The sequence below is a fragment of the Nymphaea colorata genome, chromosome 7 (genome assembly GCF_008831285.2).
Source record: "Nymphaea colorata isolate Beijing-Zhang1983 chromosome 7, ASM883128v2, whole genome shotgun sequence".
NCBI lineage: Eukaryota > Viridiplantae > Streptophyta > Magnoliopsida > Nymphaeales > Nymphaeaceae > Nymphaea > Nymphaea colorata.
This window is the reverse complement of record NC_045144.1, coordinates 2,879,101-2,901,567: the sequence shown is the minus strand read 5'-3', so window position 1 is coordinate 2,901,567 and position 22,467 is coordinate 2,879,101. Positions and strand designations below refer to the sequence as shown.

The 22,467-nt window shown below is 39.6% G+C and overlaps 1 protein-coding gene across 7 annotated transcripts in view; it reads right to left on the bottom strand.

Annotated features, from left to right (window-relative positions):
* Positions 1-22,467, bottom strand: part of LOC116257349 (alpha-aminoadipic semialdehyde synthase) — an 85,875-nt gene that overhangs the window by 37,112 nt on the left and 26,296 nt on the right. For all 7 annotated transcript variants that reach the window (XM_050078708.1, XM_031633990.2, XM_031633986.2 and 4 more), the window contains 4 exons: positions 9,110-9,167; positions 8,751-8,891; positions 4,626-4,955; positions 1,794-1,874 (listed from right to left, as the gene is read on the bottom strand). In XM_050078708.1, coding sequence (XP_049934665.1) covers positions 1,794-1,874; positions 4,626-4,955; positions 8,751-8,891; positions 9,110-9,167 — 610 coding nt within the window. The remainder of the gene's footprint in view (positions 1-1,793; positions 1,875-4,625; positions 4,956-8,750; positions 8,892-9,109; positions 9,168-22,467) is intronic.

Genomic DNA, 22,467 nt, shown 5'->3' with positions numbered 1-22,467 from the left:
ACATGCGATCCACTGGTGTGAAGATTCTATAGATGAGAAGTGATAATAGTTTAAAAGTCCAGCAGTTATGCCCATATCTCATCAAAATTGGCACTAAAATGAGGATTTTAGTTATGTTTTTTGTGTCACACCAAATTTAACTTCAATTTTTTTGTGCCAACTAGGGTTACCCCAATACCAGCTGCTCCACTAAAGATTTGTATACCTTTTAGTAATTTGATGATCTCTTAGACATGCAATAAGAAGCAGATATCTCTCTCATACACCAAAATTGAGTGTTGAGAGTCTGAGACATGCGATGAGTGATAATAGATGAAATGCATTATAGCTTATCAATTAATTGCATGCATATTTATCCAAGTCTTTACGGTTTAAAACTCATGATATGAAAGAGCTTATGACCATATTTCATCAAAATTGGCACTAAAATGAGGATTTTAGTTGCATTTTTTGTGTCACGCCAAATTTAACTTCAACTTTTTTAGTTAAATACACAAAGCACAATAACTACAAAAATTGGAGATGTGACAAACACAACATAAAACATAGAACACCTTTGTAAACATCCCAAATTTTCCTCTCCAACCCCATCAATTGCTTGGCCATCTATCCCTTGTTTCAGGCTGTTCTCCAAACTGGTTTGGCATCATTTTCTAACAATTTTGAATTATTTTTCTAACTGTTTTCCAAACGTGTTGAACCAATGTTGGCCCTCTACCCAAAAATGGCCTTAGTCTGTCATGTCTTACCTTGTCCTGGGCTTGTGTCACCTCAGATCCATATAACCTTTAACCTCTAGGATGATCCCCTAGGCCATTTTACCATTTTGTCCATCATTCCTAGGAAATCATAGAAACCAGCGAATTAGGGACGATTCAACTTCAATTAGGATTGTTTTGAACTCGATTTGAATAAACAAGGCATCATTTCCAGCTTACCAGTGCTCAGCTTATCTCATTTCAACTCAACCTAGTTTAGGAGTGCCGGCAGGGTCATTTCCTAGAAATAGTCCATTTCTGATCAATTTGATACCCCTAGCTCAAACCATGGTCAGATTAGGTTCATGATATTCTGCTAAAATCTAACCTTAGTCTGATTTGAATTACAATTGCTTGAGTTTGGGTTTCTCAGGGTACTCTTTCTCTTGTGATCAGTCACGTTAGCAGGAGGCTAAGAATAAGTCAGTGAAGCATTTATAAAATACAGTTTTGTCATTTAGTTTGGTTTCTTCCTTGAATTTTCTTGGAATTGAATGGTGATTTTGGCTTTTCAGAGTCACCCAGCCATCTAACGGGGACTGTCCAATCCAACATGATGGATGGTTAAGAGAAAAACTAGAAGAAAAAGATGATGGTCATTTTCATCATCTAGTATTTGATCACACCTTTTTCTCTTTGTTTTTCTCTCAACCATCCATCTACTTCACATGGATGACCTTGGATAGATGGTTGGGTGACTCTAGAGAACCAAAGTCATCATTCACTCATATATATTATATATATATATATCCACCTTGCCATATTCATAATTACTAAAGGTTAACAAGAGTACGTTACCATTAAACTGGTTTGACCAGGAAAGTCAAATGGATGAAGGATGCATAGGAAACAAACGAAGAGGCTGTGCACATAGGCCTCACTATATTTAACATAACTTGATTGCATCTTTGCAGCAAGAGTTTTGAGAACTTGAAGAATGAAAAACTAATTCCTAATCAAACAACAATAGTTAAATAATTATTTGAAACACGAGCATGATAACATGTAACTGCTAGAAATAATAAAAGCAGTTACCTTAGAGATATACTTATATAATTCTTCCTTGTCCATTACATCAAGAGCAGCTGCCTCTGCATTTGGGATGTCTTCAACAGCCTAAAAGAGAAACAGCAAAAAAAGAAAAAGTCTAGTAGAAAAAAGAGGCACGCAAAGATCAAAATGTTCCATTAAGAACATTTTCATGACCTATATGTGAATAAAGCTATTAAACAGCCACATAAATGACTTCACACAAAGGCACTATGGCATGAAATTTTCATAGGACTGAATGAGAAGAAAACTTACTAAAGAACCTCACAAAGCTGTAGAAATCAGCACACCAAATATCAGAAACAATGCAGTAAAAGTCTAGCTCAACCAGAAAATAAATTATATATATATATATATATCATATGTGTATATATATCATATGTGTATATATATATAGGAGAGTTCAAATCTGCAGGATGACGGATGTTGCTAGACAGCTAAAAATTAAAAATCTGTCATTAAATAACTAGTCACCACAACAAAGTTGGTGACAGTTTGTAGTACAGCAACAGTTCATGGTACTTTTAGCAACGGTTTATGGTTTTTTCATGGACACTAATTGTTGCTGGATGGATTTTTTTGAAGATCACATGAAAGAGAGTCCTCCTTTGGACATAAGCAGGTCCCATACAATCCTAATGCACTGACTAAAAAGATATTAGTACTATTCATGTCCCATCTGAAGATCAGGCAGCTAATATTTTTACCAAGGCTCTTCCCATAAGCGATTTCTTGAGAGAATGTAACAAGCTGAGCATGATTGATATCTATGCTTCAGCTTCAAGGGGAGTGTTAAATATCCTGTCGGTTAGAGGCTTTCTACAACATTAGGAAGTTGAAGTGTGGTGCCTTTTAAAGTTATGTTATTTCTGTTGGACTAATATTGTAATTCTTGTTACCGTCAGCCCTAATCTCTTTTAACTTTGAGATTAGGGTAAAGTTAATGAGAACTTTTGTTCTCTCTCTCTCTCTCTCTCTGATCGTAACAACCCTAATTCTCTTTTAACATGAGACTAGGGCAGATTAATGAGTATCAAATAAGTTTTTCTCTCTCCAAAAACAATAGTTGTAACATGGTATCAGAGTGCAGACATCTTTTCCTTGTCGCCAGTGATCGCTGGTGACACAACAGCCTCTCCATCACCGCCGATGACTCCTTGCTAAGTTCCGGCATCTCTCTTCTCTGTTCTCCTCTCTTCCCCACCTGGTCTTCTCTATCATGGCCTCCTGCTGATTGTGGAAACAGCAGTAAGCATTAAAGAAGGCTGATCATGTCGATGTGGAATACATGATCAGACCCTCAAGTGGTGGCATGGCATGGATGTTAGGTTTGATATATGTGATCAAACTACCGTGAACTACATGTGGAGTTAAATGGAGCATGAAAAGAGATGACAAGTTTTCTGTCTGCCATGGACCAACCTTCTATGTTATAAAGTGGTATTTTTGTGTTTCACGAGGGACCTTGGACAGCAGTCTAATATGGCAGACAACACCAAGATTGAGTTCCATAATGAATACAAACTTGTTGGGAATCCCTTCTTTTATGGTTCTATTATGAAATTTGGTCGCGTATGTTCTTGATGTCTGTCGTAGGATATCGGAAAGACCACATCATTGAAGAAGATGAACCAATTGTTAAAACATGGAAGTATACCACATGGAAATAAGATAATAGCATTGTTGTGTCATGGATTATGAATAGTCCACATGGAAGTAATATAATAGTATTGTTACGTCATGGATTATGAATAGTCTGCAGTTTGATATTGCTCCTACCCTTGCTTACTAGATGACTGCTAAACACATGTGGACAGTCTTGAGGCAGGATTATTCTCATGACAAGAATATTTAAAAAAATTTACAAGTTGAGGAGGAGTTGCTCAAACTGCAGTAGGGTGACTTCGAATTGTCTCAATACTTTGCTTCAGTTAAAGCAACGTATGAACGATTGAAGGCCCTTTGGCCTTCTTGTCAGGCATGCTATAAGACGCATTTCAAACAGACAATGGTGGCAAAGTTCTTGGCTGGTCGATCACCTAAGTTTGAGGTAGCTAAAGTATAGATGCTTACTGGAGCAGAGATTCCAGATCTTGCTGAGGCATATGATAGACTCAGTAGTTTGGCGGTCTCTCTCTCTCAGCACCAGAGTGAGGCTCTTGCTGCTGCCTTAGCTGTGTCGGGAGGGCGTGAACAGGTCACAAGGGGAAGAGGCTCAGGTCGTGGTGCAGGGGAAAGAGGCCATTTCAATATACTTACTATGGAAAATGGGGACATTTAGAAGATAGGTGTTGGGACAAACATGGTCGTCCTGCTTCCACTTCTCAGGGTAGAGGGACCTTCACTTCTCAGATTCTTGTAGGTTCTGCCCCAGCCACTACACCACTTGGAGAGAAAAACAAAGAGAAAAAAGTTATGGGTATTTTCGTCATCTAATATTAGTCACACCTTTTTCTCATTGTTTTCTCTCAACCATCCATCTAGTTCAGATGGATGACCTTTGTTAAATGGCTAGCTGACTCTAAAAAGCCAGAGTCACTAATATATATATATATATATGTGTGTGTGTGTGTGTGTGTGATCCAGAACAGGTGTCAACAATTGCTTTGCGTAACATGTTCTTACTGGCTGGTTATGACTGTTATTGCACAAATCCGAAGATGAATCTACATAGGTGGTCAGGCAGATAAATGATAGCTTAGTAATTTATCTATATTTCATGTCGAGCAATGCAACTCGATTGTACATCAGTCGTGTTTTGTTAGGATGGTGATCATTCCGATGTTATGAGAACAATATCATTTCGTAAAAACTTACCTTTTGAGCATCACTTAGATGGACAGATGCCACAATAACATGAATCCTTCTTAGGCCCTCAACTTCACTAACAAACGATACATCGCAAGTTGTTTCACTAGTTCCACTTGATGAGAGAAAAGCAGCAGCAGGTTGACAGACACGCCCAGCTCCAAGAATAAGAACTGCCGACCTATTTCCTGTGTGATCTTTCACAGCAGAATTTGCATCAACCTTGCCAACCTTCAGTGAAAAGATACTTCTTACTTCTCTACTATCATGCCTTTTACAGGCAAGAGAAGAAAGAGAATCAATGATTTGGTTAAGTAGGTCACCGTCATCAGCAGAAACCTGTCACATGGTTCAGAAGATATAAGTAAAAAACATGCAGCTAAGGAAGATATACCATTACAGTTTCAAAAACTTCCAATGTCCATGCTTAAAATAAATGTATCAATAACAGTAAGCTTCATAAGCAGTGAATGACTTTTGTATGATATGCTGAACCCAAATAAAAGCTTTATCTTGGTATCAGAATTACATGTTTTGAGAAGCTGGTACATAATAATATTTTTATATTTTTTTCTCCTTGTTGATAATGATGTTGGTTGCAGGCAAACATATCATCGTCAAAGATTTATTGTCCTTAAATGCACTATGTGATATAGAAGAGCAACAAGATTAATTAGCCTTCTTCAGTCTGAGCAGCAATTGAGCCACTCAACTAGGCAGAAGAACCTTAGTGCAGGCCCCTGCATAAAGAAATAAACATGATAATAGAATCATTGGCTTATTCTTTTCCAACTAGGGGAGTCTGATGCAAGATGAAAACATAACCAAAACTTGTAATTCGATCTAGTTAGAATTTCAGTACTTGTAAATGGATTCAGATCCACAATCCACCCCTTTCTCTATAAAAGGGGACATTGGGTGATTTTGTAAGGCAATCAATCACAATTTGAAAGAAATTAAGTGTTTTCTTAGTTTTCTTCTGTTGTTCTTGTTCTTTGCTTGTTTGCTTGAGTTTTAGTTAGTTTAAGCATAGTCTTAGTTTAGTTGTGAGTACAGTTGCATTAAGACTCTTTAATCTTGATTCTTCCTGCATCAACATGTCTATGATATCTTGCGATGTATATCAATTTGCTAAACATGTTAAGGCTTCATACCCTATTTCCACCAGTCGTGCTAATGAAGTCTTTTCCTTGATCCATTCTGATGTGTGGGGGCCTTCGGGAATTCATACCCGTCATGGTTTTCAGTACTTTATAACCTTTATAGATGATTACTCAAGGAGTACCTTTATATACTTGCTGAAAGACAGTAGCAAAGTGTCTCATGTCATAGAGACCTTCATTCTTCTTGTGGAGACCCAATATGGAGGATCTGTTAAGACTTTTCGGTCTGATAATGCTCGTGAGTATGTGTGTCAATCTGTAGATGATTTCCTTCAAAAAAAGGGATTGTTCATGAGACGTCTTGCAGCTATACCCCTCCACAAAATGAGGTAGCTGAGAGGAAAATCGTCAGTTGCTTAATGTCACCAGGGCCCTCTTGTTTCAAAGGAATCTCCCAAAACAATATTGGGGAGATGCTGTTCTCACTTGTGCATATTTGATTAATCGTATGCCTATTCGTGTGCTAAATGGGAAGACTCTCCATTCTATGCTTCTAGGGAGTCGTCAACCCTTTCTCCTCCCACCTCGTGTCTTTGGATGTGTTTGCTTTATTCATGATCACAGTCCTAATGTTAAAAACATTGATCCAAGGTTGTTTAAGGGAGTATTTGTTGGGTATTCTCCTACTCAAAAGGGGTATAAGTGCCTTGATTCTACCACTGGTCGTGTTTATGTTACCAAGGATGTCACCTTCTTGGAACATGTCTCTTATTTTGGTGAGAATCATCTTCAGAGGGAGAAGCCTATGTCAGGGGAAGAGTATTCTCCGAGTTAAGAGATTCAATTCATAGATTTTATGGACTATAAGAGGAAAGAGAGTCAACCAGTTATAGATGTGTTTGAACATGAGAGGGATGAAGGGTGTCCTACTAGGACTAAGGAGGATGTAATCGCTTGTTTGGGCAGGTTTACTCTAGGCGAAGAGTTCGTACAGATGAGGTGACTGATGGTGAGAATTCTACTCCTAATCCCAATGCTACTTCTTCCCTGGATGACCCAAGTCGTGCTCGGAAAAGACCAGTTGAGAAAGACATTCAGACATAACTGAAAATGAAGAGCTTCCATTAAGGGGTTTAGTCGAAAATATGGAATTGATTATTTGGAGATTTTCGCTCCTGTTGCAAAGATGAAGACTGTTAGAGTTATCATTTCTCTAGCAGTGATGAAGGAGTGGAAGATGTATCAACTTGATGTTAAGAATGCTTTTCTCAATGGAGACCTTGAAGAGGAGGTGCATATGTGTATGCCCCTAGGATATGAAGAACCAGGAAAATGCTGCAAGTTGAAAAAAGTTTTATATGGACTCAAGCAATCTCCCTGAGCATGGTTTGAACGTCTTAGACTTGTAATGAGACAACATGGCTACAATCAAGGAAATGGAGGTCATACTATACTTGTGATGAGGAAGGAATGTAAAGTTACTCTTTTGTTAGTCACTCTTTTGTTAGTCTATATTGATGACATGATTATTATAGGCGATGATGAAGATGAGATAACAAGATTAAAGGGTTTATTGGCTGCCGAATTTGATCTCAAGGACCTTGGCAAACTAAGATATTTTCTTGGTATTGAAATTGCTAGATCAGGTACAACCCTTGTACTGAATCAAAGGAAGTATACCTTGGATTTACTGAAGGAGACAACAAAACTAGGGTGTAGACCTGCTTCTACACCTCTGGATTCTGGACACAAGCCTAGTATTAGGGATGGATAACCTCTTTGTGAAGAGGCCAAGGGAGGTATCAACGTCTCGTTGGAAAGTTGATCTATCTTACTCTCACCAGACCTGATATTACTGTGCTGTAAATGTGATGAGTCAGTTCATGCATGCCCATACAGATGCTCACTTGAAGGTTGTTGACAGGATCTTGTACTACTTGAAGAGAAATCCTGGCAAGGGGCTCCTATATGTAAAACAAGGGCTATTGAGATTGAAGGGTACTCCGATGCAGATTGGGCAGGCTGTGTGGATACTAGAAGATCTACTTCATGGTATTGTGTCTACTTGAGGGGAAATCTTATTATTTTGCGGAGGAAGAGACAAGATATTTGTTCCCACTCACAATATAGAGTTGTTTCTACGAGAGTATCTGAATTACTATGACTGAAAGTATTGTTGACTGATATTAGAATAGAGACTGAAGGACCAATGAAGATGTATTGTGATAATAAGTCTGCGATCAACTTAGCCAACAACCTTGTGCTACATGACAGAACAAAGCATGTTGAGATTGACCGTCACTTAATTCGTGAGAGAATTGATGCTAAAGAATTAATCTTACCATACATGAAGTCTGAAGACCAAACTGCTGATGTTCTGAGTCTTCTGACTAAAGCCCTATATTTTACTTTGTTTGAGAAAAATGTATCCAAGTTGAGCATGTTTGATATGTCTGCCAAACTTGATGGGGAGTGTTGATGTGTTTTAGTGTAGGGGCCTGGACCCGGTCCAGTGTGTATTCCTCTTAAGGCTCTACTCATGTCATTGTAAACCCTAAATTTTCTGTGTAAATGAAATATTGAAGAGAGTGTGTATGGCTGCTAGTGGGCACTAGTCCTCCTCACCCGTGGTTTTTTCCCTCTAGTGAAGGGGTTTTCCACGTTAAATCTGTGCTTGGTGACTGTTCTATTCCTTTTTTGTTTCAACAAGTTGATATGTTACCAACCAGCCCACAGCACAGTCATTGAGCTTGTCTGCTATGGTCTCTTAAGCACTTTTGCATAAATAAAGATATGATGCCCCCAGTTAAGCTGTCATTTTCAGTTTTCCGATAGCATAGCCACACATTTTTCACAATACATAGCTCTTTCTTAATTTTATCTGCCACTGAATTCCATTTCAATGACTACATGCAGTTTCCCAAATGCCAAAACATTTGAATGTCAAGAAAATGAATCAAAAAGTGGTAAAGGATGATCACAAAAGATATATCACAAGGATGCACAGCTGATGAACTTAAAGACAACTTACTTCAAGCTCTGAATATGACATGGCATCAACACTCTGACCAACTTCACATCTGACCAAATGAAAGGATCCACCAGCAGCTTCAATAACATCCAAAGCTTCATTTATTAAAAATTTATCAAACAAGTGTCCAGTCAGCGATACCTGTTAGTTTTTCAGACAGCAGCATGTAAGATTTTGTGGAATAAAGAAACTCTAATAAAAAAAATAGAAAATCACCACACAACATATTTAATTGAACGAGCACACAATGTGAAACTTTACATGGTTGTCGACCATCAAATAAGAAGGCTTCTAATAGAAAAGGAAAAAAAATGCTAGCTTCAATTTACTAAACAAGGATAAGAAGAGTAAGCCCTCACCATCGTGGCATATTTCTTCTTGCCGAACTGCTTATAGGAAATATTTTGTGAAATGTTACTGAAAGGCACAATACCAAGTATTAGATACATATAAAGCTGCTTAACATGCCTAAACAACTAGTGATTTTCTGTTGAAATTAAATGAAAATTCAGAACATTCTCATAATGGGCACGTCTTAAATCCTGACATAGTTCAATGAAGGTTACATCCTATGTCACATGGATGTTGGGTGTAGGTCCCGATGCAGCTGCGGATGTAGGTGCCAGTGCTGCACATCCCAAAAAAATTCGCTGTGGGGGTGCAGCGAGGTGTATATATATAATTATATGGTTGTTTCTTAGAATCTCTGTCCTTTTTTGTTTTTTACTTTTATTATTGTAAAGAAAAACATAGAGGGAGAGAGAGGAGAAAAAGAAAAAAGGAAAAAAAAAATGAAAGGGAATCGAATATGGTGCAGCTGGGTGTTAAAATATAAATCCTTCACCAGCACGTTGAAGAGGAGTCTCTTAGGATTCCACCTCCTTGTAGAATGTGTTAAAATATTTAATGTCCTTGTAACATGTGAAGAGTCTCCTAGGATTCTATGTTATAGTTAATATCCTTGTTATATGGGAAGTCTCCTAGGATTCTATGTTGTAGTTAATATCCTTGTAATATGTGAAGTCTCTTAGGTTTCTATGATGTAATTAATGTCCTTGGAGCTTGTGAAATCTCCTAGGATTCTACGATTACTCTTAGAATTCTGAAAATGAGATTATAAATAGAGGCCGTGCAAACCATTTTGGCTACGGCTTCTTCTCCTCAGTTTCTTCTTGTTTTCATTCTCTCTCTCTCTCTCTCTCTCTCTCTCTCTCTCTCTCTCTCTTCCTGCGTGAGTGCTGTTTTCGGGTTACAGATATTGGTGCTACATTTCTATCATGGTATCAGAGCGCCAGGTTACGTTATCTCTACCAAACGAAATGCCCAAACAGGTCTGATCTGGTTAGAACTCTTTTCTCATCTTGTCTCTATCCTGAATTTACTTTTCTCTTGCGCAATTCTTGTTCCTTTTTCTTCTTGCTTACCAAGGACACATCTTGTTATATCGTGTCTTCTTTCCCTTTCATCTTCTACCTATATACCATTCCTTTCTGCTGTCATGGAAAACCTTTCGCATTCTGGCATGTCCTCAAGTTTTCTTCCTCACCTTATTACCGAAAAACTCAACCATGAGAATTATCTGATCTGGAAAAGGCAAATCATGCCTTTCATAAGAAGTCAAGGCCTCTTTGGACATCTCGATGGTTCAACAAAGGCTCCACCAATATCCGTCTTACAGGAAATAAAAAATGAGGCAGGAGAAGTTATTGATGTTCATGAAGACAACAATCCTGAACATGCTATGTGGATGAGACGTGATCAAAGTCTGGTTGCGTATATTTTGTCCACTTTATCTCAACAAGTGTTACTTTCAGTTTCTGATGATTGTACTGCAGAAGAATTATGGGAAACCCTTGCTGATACCTTTTCCCAAATATCAGAAGCTCGAATTATGTACTTAAAGAAAGAATTTCAGAACTTGAGCAAAGGTTCAACGTCTATCATGGATTATTTGGGGCGTATTAAGGCCGTCGCAGACCAACTTGCTGCCTCAGGGAATAACATTTCTGATAAGGAAAAGGTGCAGCAAACCTTGAATGGACTTGGGCATGATTATCATGCTTTTATTACAGCTCTTGAGGTCCTTCCTGTTCTGCCTTCCTTCAACGAACTACAAGGTAAACTTCTCCAACATGAAATGAATATGAAAAGAGTCATTGAAAGGACTGATCAAGGGAACTCCCAAAATGTGTTGGCTATGAATGTAAAGTTTGGTAAGAGTCATGGGAACTCCAACCATGGTGGTCGTGGCATTCTACCAACACCACATAACCAAGGTATGTCTCCTTTGGATACTTCAAGAAAAATACCAATTTGTTTTCAGTGCAACAAGAAAGGACACATGAAGGCACAATGTTGGTTTAATCCTCAAAATAAAAACAAAGGGGTAAGACATGATTATAAACAAGGAGGACAAAGTTCTAAATCCACCGCTGAAGATATGCAACAGCTATTGATGGCCGCATTCTCAAAGATGACTATAAAGCAAAATGAGCAGGGAGAATGGTTCTTGGATTCAGGTGCAGCTACCCATGTGACAGGAAATGCAGGTAAATTGACTAACTTATCCCCTCATTACGGTAGAAGTTGCATTATAACAGGTGATGGAAAATCTCATCCTATTACACATATTGGAAATGCACATATTCCATTGTCATCCTCGTCTCTATCACTGTCTAATGTTGTTCTTGCTCCCAATATCAAAAAGAACATCATATCCATTTCTAAACTCATTGATGATACAAGCTCTTCTGTTGAATTCACACCTTCTTCTGTCTATGTCAAGGACCTCCAAACGAAGAAAATGTTCGCTAGAGGGGAGCGTCAAGGGAATATGTACGTCCTCAAGGAATGTCTACCCAAGGATTCATCCACTTTTGATATAGGATTGAAGACATTTTCTCTTTCTCATAATGCATCATCAGTGCCAAGTTCTTGCCATTTTCAATCAAAAGTAAGGGGCCCTAACCAATTTTTGGAGTCTGATTTGTGGCATAGTCGGCTAGGACACTGTGGTCGACATTTCATTGAAAAACTTGTCACAGATAGTCTCATTCCAAGATCAAGTTTACCTCTTACTTCAAGTGTCAAAAAATGTTCAAGTTGTGGACTTTGTAAGAGTCATGTTTTACCTTTCCATAATATAAATCAAAGGGCTTCCAAACCTTTTGAAACTATTTTTTCTGATGTATGGGGGCCAGCCCCTATTGATTCCATGTCTGGGTCAAGATATTATGTCTTATTCATTGACTCTTACTCACGTTTCACCTGGATTTACTTCATGAAACACAAATCAGAAGTACCTCACATATTTCGAAACTTCTATGCCATGATTCAAACTAAATTTTCATCCAATGTGGTGCATTTTCAATGTGATGGAGGGGGAGAATATTCCTCGCTTGATTTTATTGAATTTCTACGTGAAAAAGGGATAACTAGACAAATTTCCTGCCCTTACACACCACAACAAAATGGTGTAGTTGAGCGGAAACATCGACATATAGTTGAAAGCGCCATGAGCATGATGCATGATACTAATGTGCCCATTTTCTTGTGGACTGAAGCCTTCCATACTGCTGTATACATAATAAATTGTTTGCCTATGACACTCTTGATGTCTAAATCGCCATATTTTACACTCTTAGGCAAACAACCTGATTACAAGAACTTGAAGGTTTTTGGTTGTGTATGCTATGTTCACGTTGATGCTGCCTTGAGGAACAAGTTTCAAGACAAAGCTATTCAATGTAGATTCGTTGGATATGCTGATGAATATAAAGGTTTTCGATGCTATGATCCAACAACTAAACGTATCAAAACTTCAAGAAATGTCATTTTTGATGAACATAGTTTTGATAATACAAATGAAATGCCTATGACCATTGAATCTTATGATCCCTGGACCAGTACACAGTTATTCAATGCAGATCCTGTTATAGAAAATGATGTGCCTCAAAGTGAAGATTCAGAGAGAGCAATACAACCGTCGGATATGGCTCAAAGTGAAAATCAAGAAGATCCAACACAGTCATCAAGTCATCACGAAAACAATAATGAACAGAGCAACGATGCACATCGATATTCGGGTCTTATCTACAGTCGACGACTAAGGGACAGAGATGCTCACAGTGAAGAAGACAACATGCCCCACCTTAGAAGATCCCAACGCATTCGTCATCCCATTCACAGGTGGGTTAGCTATGATTCTTTATCACTTGATTTTCAGTTATTCATGGCAAAAGTTGGCAAGGAGGAAGAACCTACTTCATTTGATCAAGCATCAAAATCACATCATTGGAGAAAAGCTATGAAAGAAGAAATGGATGCCTTGCATGAATGTGGAACATGGGAGATCGTTCCGAGGCCACACGAAAAGAACGTAGTGGGCTCCAAATGGGTATACAAAATTAAATACAAACCTGACGGTAGCATAGAAAGACACAAAGCAAGGTTAGTAGCAAAAGGGTTTACACAACAATATGGAGAAGATTATGATGAGACATTCAGCCCTGTGATCAAAATGGGAACAATTCGCGTGATTATATCATTGGCAGTTGAATATGGATGGAGACTACATCAAATGGACGTGAAGAATGCTTTTCTTCATGGTGATTTAAGGGAGGAAGTATATATGGAACAACCTCCAGGATACACAAAAGGAGACTCTCATGCATGGGTTTGCAAACTAAGAAAATCTATTTATGGACTTAAACAGGCCTCACGTTCGTGGTTTGACAGTTTCTCTTGCAAGATTCAAGAATGTGGTTTTCGGAGATGTCCTCTAGATCACTCTCTTTTCATTTATCGAAAGGAAAACATATTTACTTTACTTCTTATATATGTTGATGATATTGTTATCACAGGCAATTCAGAAAAACACATAGAAGAAGCTAAAGTTTTGATGATGCAAAACTTCAAAATGAAAGAGCTTGGTGATTTACGATTCTTTCTTGGAGTGGAGATTGATAGGCACAATAATCGCCTCACATTGACACAACAGAAATACACGTTGGATTTGTTGAAAAAGTCAGGTATGTCTGATTGTAAGCCTGTTGGAACTCCTAGTGTTCTAAATCAAAGACTAAGTGCTCAAGATGGGGAGTTATATGAAGATCCTACGCAATATCGAAGTATTGTTGGGGCACTTCAATATCTTACATTTACTAGACCAGATATTATATATGCTGTGAATCAAGTATCCCAATTTATGCATGCACCTAGAGATACTCACATGGATGCTGTCAAAAGAATATTAAGATATCTTAAAGGGACAGCAGGAGATGGCTTAGTTTATGGTAAGAGTGAAAATATAACTACTGGACATCAACTTATGACATTCACAGATGCAGATTGGGCTGGAGATCCCGATCAAAGAAAGTCCATTTCTGGTTTTTGTATTTTCATTGGACGTAATCTTGTGTCTTGGAGTTGTCGAAAGCAAAAGGCAGTAGCAAGATCCAGCACTGAAGCAGAATACAGATGCATGGCTGCAGGTACTGCTGAAGTTACATGGGTTAGACATTTGCTAGAAGACATTGGAGAAAAGATTAAAACATCAATGTTAATGTGCGATAATCAAAGCGCTATTAACATTGCCTTTAATCCCGTACAACATGGTCGAACAAAGCACATTGAGATTGATCAACACTTTGTTAGACAAAAGGTGGAAGACAAGGAAATTCAGCCTATTTATGTTCGTACAGATGAACAAGTTGCAGACTTATTTACAAAAGGATTAACAAAGGAACGATTCTGGTTTCTAAAAGGCAAGTTGTACATGGTGCAAAACCATGCACAACTTGAGGGAGGGTGTTAAAATATAAATCCTTCACCAGCACGTTGAAGAGGAGTCTCTTAGGATTCCACCTCCTTGTAGAATGTGTTAAAATATTTAATGTCCTTGTAACATGTGAAGAGTCTCCTAGGATTCTATGTTATAGTTAATATCCTTGTTATATGGGAAGTCTCCTAGGATTCTATGTTGTAGTTAATATCCTTGTAATATGTGAAGTCTCTTAGGTTTCTATGATGTAATTAATGTCCTTGGAGCTTGTGAAATCTCCTAGGATTCTACGATTGGAGACTCTTAGAATTCTGAAAATGAGATTATAAATAGAGGCCGTGCAAACCATTTTGGCTACGGCTTCTTCTCCTCAGTTTCTTCTTGTTTTCATTCTCTCTCTCTCTCTCTCTCTCTCTCTCTCTCTCTCTCTCTTCCTGCGTGAGTGCTGTTTTCGGGTTACAGATATTGGTGCTACATTTCTATCACTGGGGAGCAAGTCAAAGCCGCACCCACGTCACATTGACGTGGGTGCTGCCCCTTTTTTGAAGAGTCCATGTGACATAGGTACATCTTCAAGATTATACTATGAAGAACCCATCAAAGAACAGTGAAAGGCTCAAAGAAGAGCACGTTTACTCGATCTGTATAGCATTTGACATGTTACCGTTTATCCAATCTCTCCTGGTTTGTCTGTGTTAGCTTCTCCGCTAACAAGAGGAAAACTCGGCTGCTTAAGGGCTTAAAGCCTCTTAGCCAGCCACACTACTCACGTGACCCAGCAGCTAGAAGCCCAGCTTCCAGTGATTACCCTCATCTCCCCTTTCTAGGGTTAACCCCCTTCGGCTTATATACAGCTCGATCTCGGTTGGGTTTATTACATACTGAGTCTATGTCTGACCCGCTAGTCCCAACTCTAAACCGCTACTAACTCTATGACTACCATCGTCTACCGGGTTGACGGCTCACAATCACCGTGTCCTCAAAGTGCAAACTCTGGAAAATGTCTTTGTATCTCTTCAGCTGACTCCCATGTGGCCGAAAGTTCGTCATGATTGGACCATTCCCCCAGCCATTCCGTCTGTCGTCTGCTAACTACATTGGTCTTCCTTATGCCCAATTGCCTCTATGGTGTGCTAGATGAGGGTTCCATCAGGACGGGCGAAGCTGTTTCTTCTTCGTAGGGTGGACGGTGACTGCTCTTGAGCTTGGATACGTGAAAGACAGTGAATCAAGCTTCCCTCAAGTAGAATCAGTTCATATGCCAAGGTCCTTATCTTTCTCTTGATCTGGAAGGGGCTGAAGAATTTTGGTCCCAATTTCTGAGAACCCTGTGGGCCTTAATGGACCAGTGAGTTTGTCGTCGCAGAAGGACCTAGTTTCCCTCCTGAAACTATTGGTTTCAATGCCGTCGATTATACTGGATCGCCATTTTGTTTCTGAATGCTGCTAAATGTTGCTTGAGGTCCTTGAAGATGGCATCCCTGCACCCGAGCTGGATGTCAACGAACTCCTCCCTGGTAGACCCTGGCTGCTAATGCCTAAGGTTCAGTGGTTGTCTGCCATAAACAGCCTCAAAAGGTGTTTTTCTTGTGGTAGAGTGCCAGCGTGTGTTATATGCAAATTCTGCCCACTGTAGGTAATTAGCCCGTAGCTTGGGTCGCTGCTCTTCGAAGCAGCGCAAGTAGGTTTCAAGGCTTTTGTTAACAATTTCTGACTAGCCGTCCAATTGTGGATGGTAATCCATGCTCATCTGTAATTTTGTTCCCTGTAGCTAGAAGTACTCTTTCCAAAATGAGCTAAGAAACAGGAAATCCCGATCACTTACAATGGAGAGAGGAAGGCCGTGAACTCGTCCCACTGTATCTTAAAATGCGCATGCCACTGCCTTTGCCGTGTATGGGTGTGAAAATGCTATAAAGTGTGAATATTTGGACAGACGATTGACAACCACCAAGATAGTAGCCTTGCGACTTCAGAAGCCCTTCGATGAAATCTATCGAAATGTCTTCCCAGCTTTGTTCAAGAATTGGCAGTGGCTGCAGCAGACCTGCAGGTCTCATTATCTCTGAGTTGTTCCTTTGACATACATCACAGGTTCTAACATACTCCCTGACCACCCTTTTCATGCCCGCCGGAAGAAGGTGGCTCTCTAACGGCGATAAGTGCTCTCTGTCCCACCGTAACCTAAGGTTTTTTCATCATGAAAATATTCCAAGAGAAACTGTGGGAGATCAAAATCCAGGGGAATGAAGATCCATCCCTTATATCGCAAGTATGGATCCTTCCACTCGTAGCCATAACGTTGTATGGGGCTGTCTTGTAGCTGACTCCTGATTCACCTCACTAACTCACTCTATTGGTGGGCTTCCTTAATTTTGTGCTACAGAGGAAGCTGTATCTGAGAGATGGCCATGAAGAGGTTGTCGGGCAGTGTACTAGCCTGTGATAGTTCTGCTGCATATTTTCTCTTCCCTTCCTGAACTTGACGTCAAAATCGAATCCCATCAGCTTAAAGACCCATTTCTGCAATGTAGGAGACAAGACCTGTTGTTTGAGGCAATAGTACAGACTGCGGTGGTCTGTCAAAACTTGGAAGTGTCGGCCGGGCAGGTAATACTTCCATTTAAACACAGCTAAGACAATTGCTATGAGTTCCCTTTCATTGGCGGACTTATGCGAAATGTAGGACCTAGCTCTGCTGTGGCACTCCGAAGGAGCACTTGGACAGCTTGGCATGGAGCTGGTGTTCTTGCAGCATCGCCAACACAATCCATAGGTGCTGGGGGTGCATCTCCTCCACTACGCTATAGATAAAGATATCATCCAAAAAAGAAGTAGCACGAACCTGAAAAGGTAAGGCCTGAAGATGTCATTCATCAGTGACTGGAATGTAGATGGAACATTTGTTAGGCCAAATGGCATAACCCGGAATTTGTGATGCCCATCATGCGTATGGAAGGCCATTATAAGGACGTCTTCTGCAGCAACGCAGATCTGATGGTAACCTGCATGTAGATCTAACTTGGAGAAATGGGTGGCACCATGGAGTTCGTCAAGCAACTCCTCAATAATAGGTATTGGGTACCTGTCCTTAACGTCACTGCATTCAATGCTCCAGGACTGGAGACACCGATAAGGAGATGTCTGAAAGTAAACACTATTTGCAAAAACACTTTGACCAAGGACCTAGGTGCTCTTCGTTAATTCTTGGGAATGGAGGTTGCTAAAACTAGAGGAGTGACTTTATCTCAACAAAATATGTGCTAGATCCATCACAAGAGACAGGTATGCCGGGGACTAAGCCTGCATCTATTCCTATGAGGCCAAACTTCACCTCCATGATGAACAATCTGAGGTTATAGACAAAAAATCGTATTGAACTCTAATTGGTAAGCTATATTGGGTGGAGCATTGACTTTTGGGAAGACAAAGAAGCAACATACAGTTTCACGTTCATCCATTGAGAATCACAGCTGGTGAATTGCTTTGGTTGAAAGATCATCTAGCAATCTTATGAGTACACATAACAGAACCAATTTTGTTGCTTTGCAATAACAAATCAGCATTACATAACTCTGCAAATCCTATCATGCACGACCTAACCAAGCACATAGAGATGGACTACCACTTAGTGCATGAACTAGTCAAGAATGGAGTAATATGTGCTCATCATATTTCTGTTGCAGAAGATGGAGAAAAGAGAGGGAACAAAAGAAGAGAACGAGAGGGAGAGAGAGAGAGAGTGAGAACAAACTATCGTGTCTTCATTGCTAACCCTAATCTCTTATTTAAAGAGAGAATAGGGGTCGGCTGGTGTCTTTACACAAGAGAGACACAAAAAGATATAAATGACTAAAGAAGACTCTAACTTTTAAATAATAAAAAAACTACCACATTTAAATATAAACTTCCTAATTTCAACACTCCCCCTCAAGCTGGAGCATAGATATCAATCATGCTCAGCTTGTTACAACATCTAGAAAAATCACCAATAGGAAGAGCCTTAGTAAACATATCTGCCGCCTGATCTTCAGAAGCTACATGAACTGTAGACACAACACCTCATTGTATAAGATCCCGAATATAATGACAATCGACCTCTATGTGCTTTGTTCTCTCATGAAATACTGGATTATTTGCAATGTAAGTGGCAGCCTTGTTATCACAGTACATTTTCATAGGAAGAGGAACTTCAATACTCATATTTGTTAACATAGACTTAACCCAAGTCATCTCAGTAGCCGTTTGAGCCATTGCTCTATATTCAGATTATGCAGTTGATCTCGAAACTACATTCTGTTTCTTGCTTCTCCATGATATTAGGTTGCCCCCAACAAAGATACAGAAGCCTGTGGTGGATTTTCTGTCATCAACAGACCCTGCATAGTCAGCATCACTGTAAGCAATAATTTATAGAGATTCACCTTTCTTGAAAAAGAGGCCCTTGCCCAGAGATGACTTTAGATATTTCAAAACCATCAATGCAGCATCCCAATGGACTTTTCTAGGTTTTTCCATAAACTGACTTAGTTTCCCAACAACAAAGCTAATATCTGGTCTAGTCACAGTGACATATAGAAGCTTGCCAATAAGAGACCTGTAAGATCGTGAATCTACTAGCTCTGATTGATCATCATGAAGATGAAGACGTGGATTCATCGGGAGATTAGCTAGCTCGGCTCCTAACATCCCAGTATCCTGCAGTAGGTCAAGTACATATTTCCTCTGACAACACTACACCTTCTTTGTTATGAGCAACCTCAATCCCAAGAAAATATCGCAAGTGATCAAGATCTTTCGTGACAAAGTGCTTTTGAAGGAAAGTCTTTGTGATCGAAATTTCTTGATCACAATCACCTGTCAGGATAATGTCATCAACATAAACTACCATAACAACTATACCTTTGGAGATCTTCTTGATGAATAGAGAATGGTCCAAAGGAGATTTTTCCAATCCACACTGTGAAACGACCTCAGATAATTCGTGAAACCATGCCCTAGGACTTTGTTTAAGTCCACATATTGCCTTCTTCAGACGACACACTTTTCTACACTCTCTCTGTCGCTTGAACCCTGGGGGCTGCTGCATATATACAGTCTCTTCAAGGTCACCATAGAGAAAGACATTCTTTACATTCAGTTGATACATAGGCCAATTAGAGTATACCGCAACAGAGATAATGAGCCGAATAGTAACCAACCTGGCCACAGGAGAGAAAGTCTCAAAGAAGTCAACTCCATATGTCTGGGTATAACCCTTAGCCACTAATCGAGCCTTATATCTCTCTACAGACCCATCTGAATGGCACTTGACTGTAAAGATCCATTTAGAGCCAACAATATCACAATTTGAAGGAGGATCAACCAATTCTCAGGTACCACGCTATAAGAGAGCATCCATCTCATCTTGCATGGCTTTTCACCATTTACAGTCTAGTAGTGCTTGTTGATGACTAGTTGGTACAGTATGAATTGTCATAGCATGAAGAAACTGTTGTAAATTGTCATCAAGGTGGTCAGTGGAAACAAATTGTGAGATTGGATGTGTAGTACACTGTCTCTTGCCTTTGTGCAGGGCTATAGGCAAGTCCTGAGAAGGATCAATGTCAGGTATACTTACTTCAATGGAGGTCACACCTTGAGAAGATTCTGATGGTCGACCATGAGAGGGATCCTGCCGACGCGTGTATACCAATGGAGGGTCCTGGAACCTATTCATTGTCAAAGTAGGAGAGGGAAAAGACTGCAACGGGACTGGAGGGATAGGTAGAGGAATAGGACATGTCATCTCAGATGACACAGAAGTAGGACTAAGACTCGAAGAAAGTGACATCCGCACTGATATACTCTTTGTGAGTTACCGGATCAAAGCACTTGTACCCTTTTTGGTTTCGAGGATAGCCAATGAAAACACACTTAATGGCTTGAGCAACAAGTTTATCACGTTTGGGCCCAAGAATGTGAACAAAACAAGTACAGCCAAATACTTTTGGTGCAACAGGAAATAAACTTCGATTGGGATAAACAAGTTTAATCGGTACTTTGTTGTCAATGGATGATGATGGTAAACGATTTGTTAGGTAGCCATGAGTATGGCATCACCCCATAAGTATGTAGGTACATGATTATGAAGTATTAGGGTACGAGCAACAGTTAGAAGTTGTCTATGTTTTCTTTCGGCAACTCCATTCTGTTGTGAAGTGTGGGGACATGTAAATTGGGGAGAGATACCATTTTCAACATAAAAGGTCATTAAGATAGAGGATTTGAACTCAAGAGCATTATCAATGCGAATACACTTAACCAGAGAACCAAACTGAGTTTTTATTTCAATAATCAAGTTTTTGAGAATAGGTACTTCTTCAGACCTTTCTTTCAAAAGAAATACCCAACTAACTCGAGAGTAATCATCAACAACAACCAGAAAATACCTAAACTTAGATCGGCTAGCAACTCTGCTAGGACACCACACATCAACATGAAGAAGATCAAACAACCCTTGACTTGATGGACTAAGACTCGAAGGAAAACTACTACGAGTATGCTTGCCAAGTTGACAGGTCTCACATTGAAATGACTCTGGGACTGAAAGGTGAGGTAGGATGGAACGAAGCTTGGACCCCGAAGGATGACCAAGTCTGAGATGCCACTGAAATGATGTAGAATCTGATGTAGAAGAGGTAGCAGCAAGGCCCATAGGGACTGACAGGATGTAGACGCCCTCTTTTTCATAGCCACCACCAATAGTCTTCCCAGTTTGTAAGTCCTGAAATGAGCATGCACCAGGGTCAAAAATAATGCGACAGTGTAAATTAGTAGTCAACTATTTAACAGAGAGCAAATTGGAAGGAAACTCAGGAGCGTATAAGACATGTGGAATGGTCATAGACTGAGAAAGCTTCACATCTCCATAACCCAATATAGGTGACATTCTGCCATCTGCAATTTTAACATGACGTGGCTGAGAAAATCTATGCAATATAGTAAACAAACCAGGTCTACTGCAGAAATGTCTCGATGCTCCTGAGTCAATAATCCAAGACATACTTGAATCAAGCGTGGATGTACCCGTAGAGAGAGCTCGATCAATAAAAACAGTGGAAGTTGAAGCCTGTGAGACTCTGTGTGCCAAAAATTGCTCATACTCAGATTTGTCAATGCTAACTGGGACTGTAGATCCAAAAAAGGAGGGATTCCCAGTTCCTTTATAATTATTCCCACCATCTGGTTTGCTAATCTCAGCCATATTAAACACAGTAGGGAGCACCAAAACAATTTTGCAGCAGTTTGAACACACAAAAGAACGTCCAACTTATAATTAATCAGTCAGGTAAGGGGCTGCTCAACAACAAAGAACTCAACAATATCACTCGCAGCACCACTGCCACATGCCACTAATGTCACAACGATGATTATGCCAACATCTTCTAAGTATATGTATATTTTTCAAAGTCAAACGTAAGCAGTAATATCATAAGTTGTGCACAGACTTAACGACAGCCAACAAAAAACTTATTTTTAGACAACTTCAGACCTTCCAACGTGACCTCAGATTTCAACGACTTACGAAAACAGTGTTGTGCATCATTCCACGACTTCTACAAAAAAAAATCAGACTTGCCTGCACGACATTGGTTTCCTCCACACGACTTCAAGAATGCATCGACCTAGGGTTTTAAGAAACCCTAACTTGAGCAAACAAATCTTCCCAAGATGTGAGCAGACTTGCTCACAGAAGTCTGCCCTAGAAAATCAGACGTGAGAGAGTAGAAAAAAAGTACCAATAGATTGTGTAGGTCCCCAAATGTTCATGTTACAGCCGACAGTCTTGAGAGAGAAACGTCCTTAAGACATTAACCAATGTAGACTCCCTCACAGCTGTGCATATAAATTTCTGTTGATGTCCACAGCTTCAATGTATCCACGTCCAGAGAT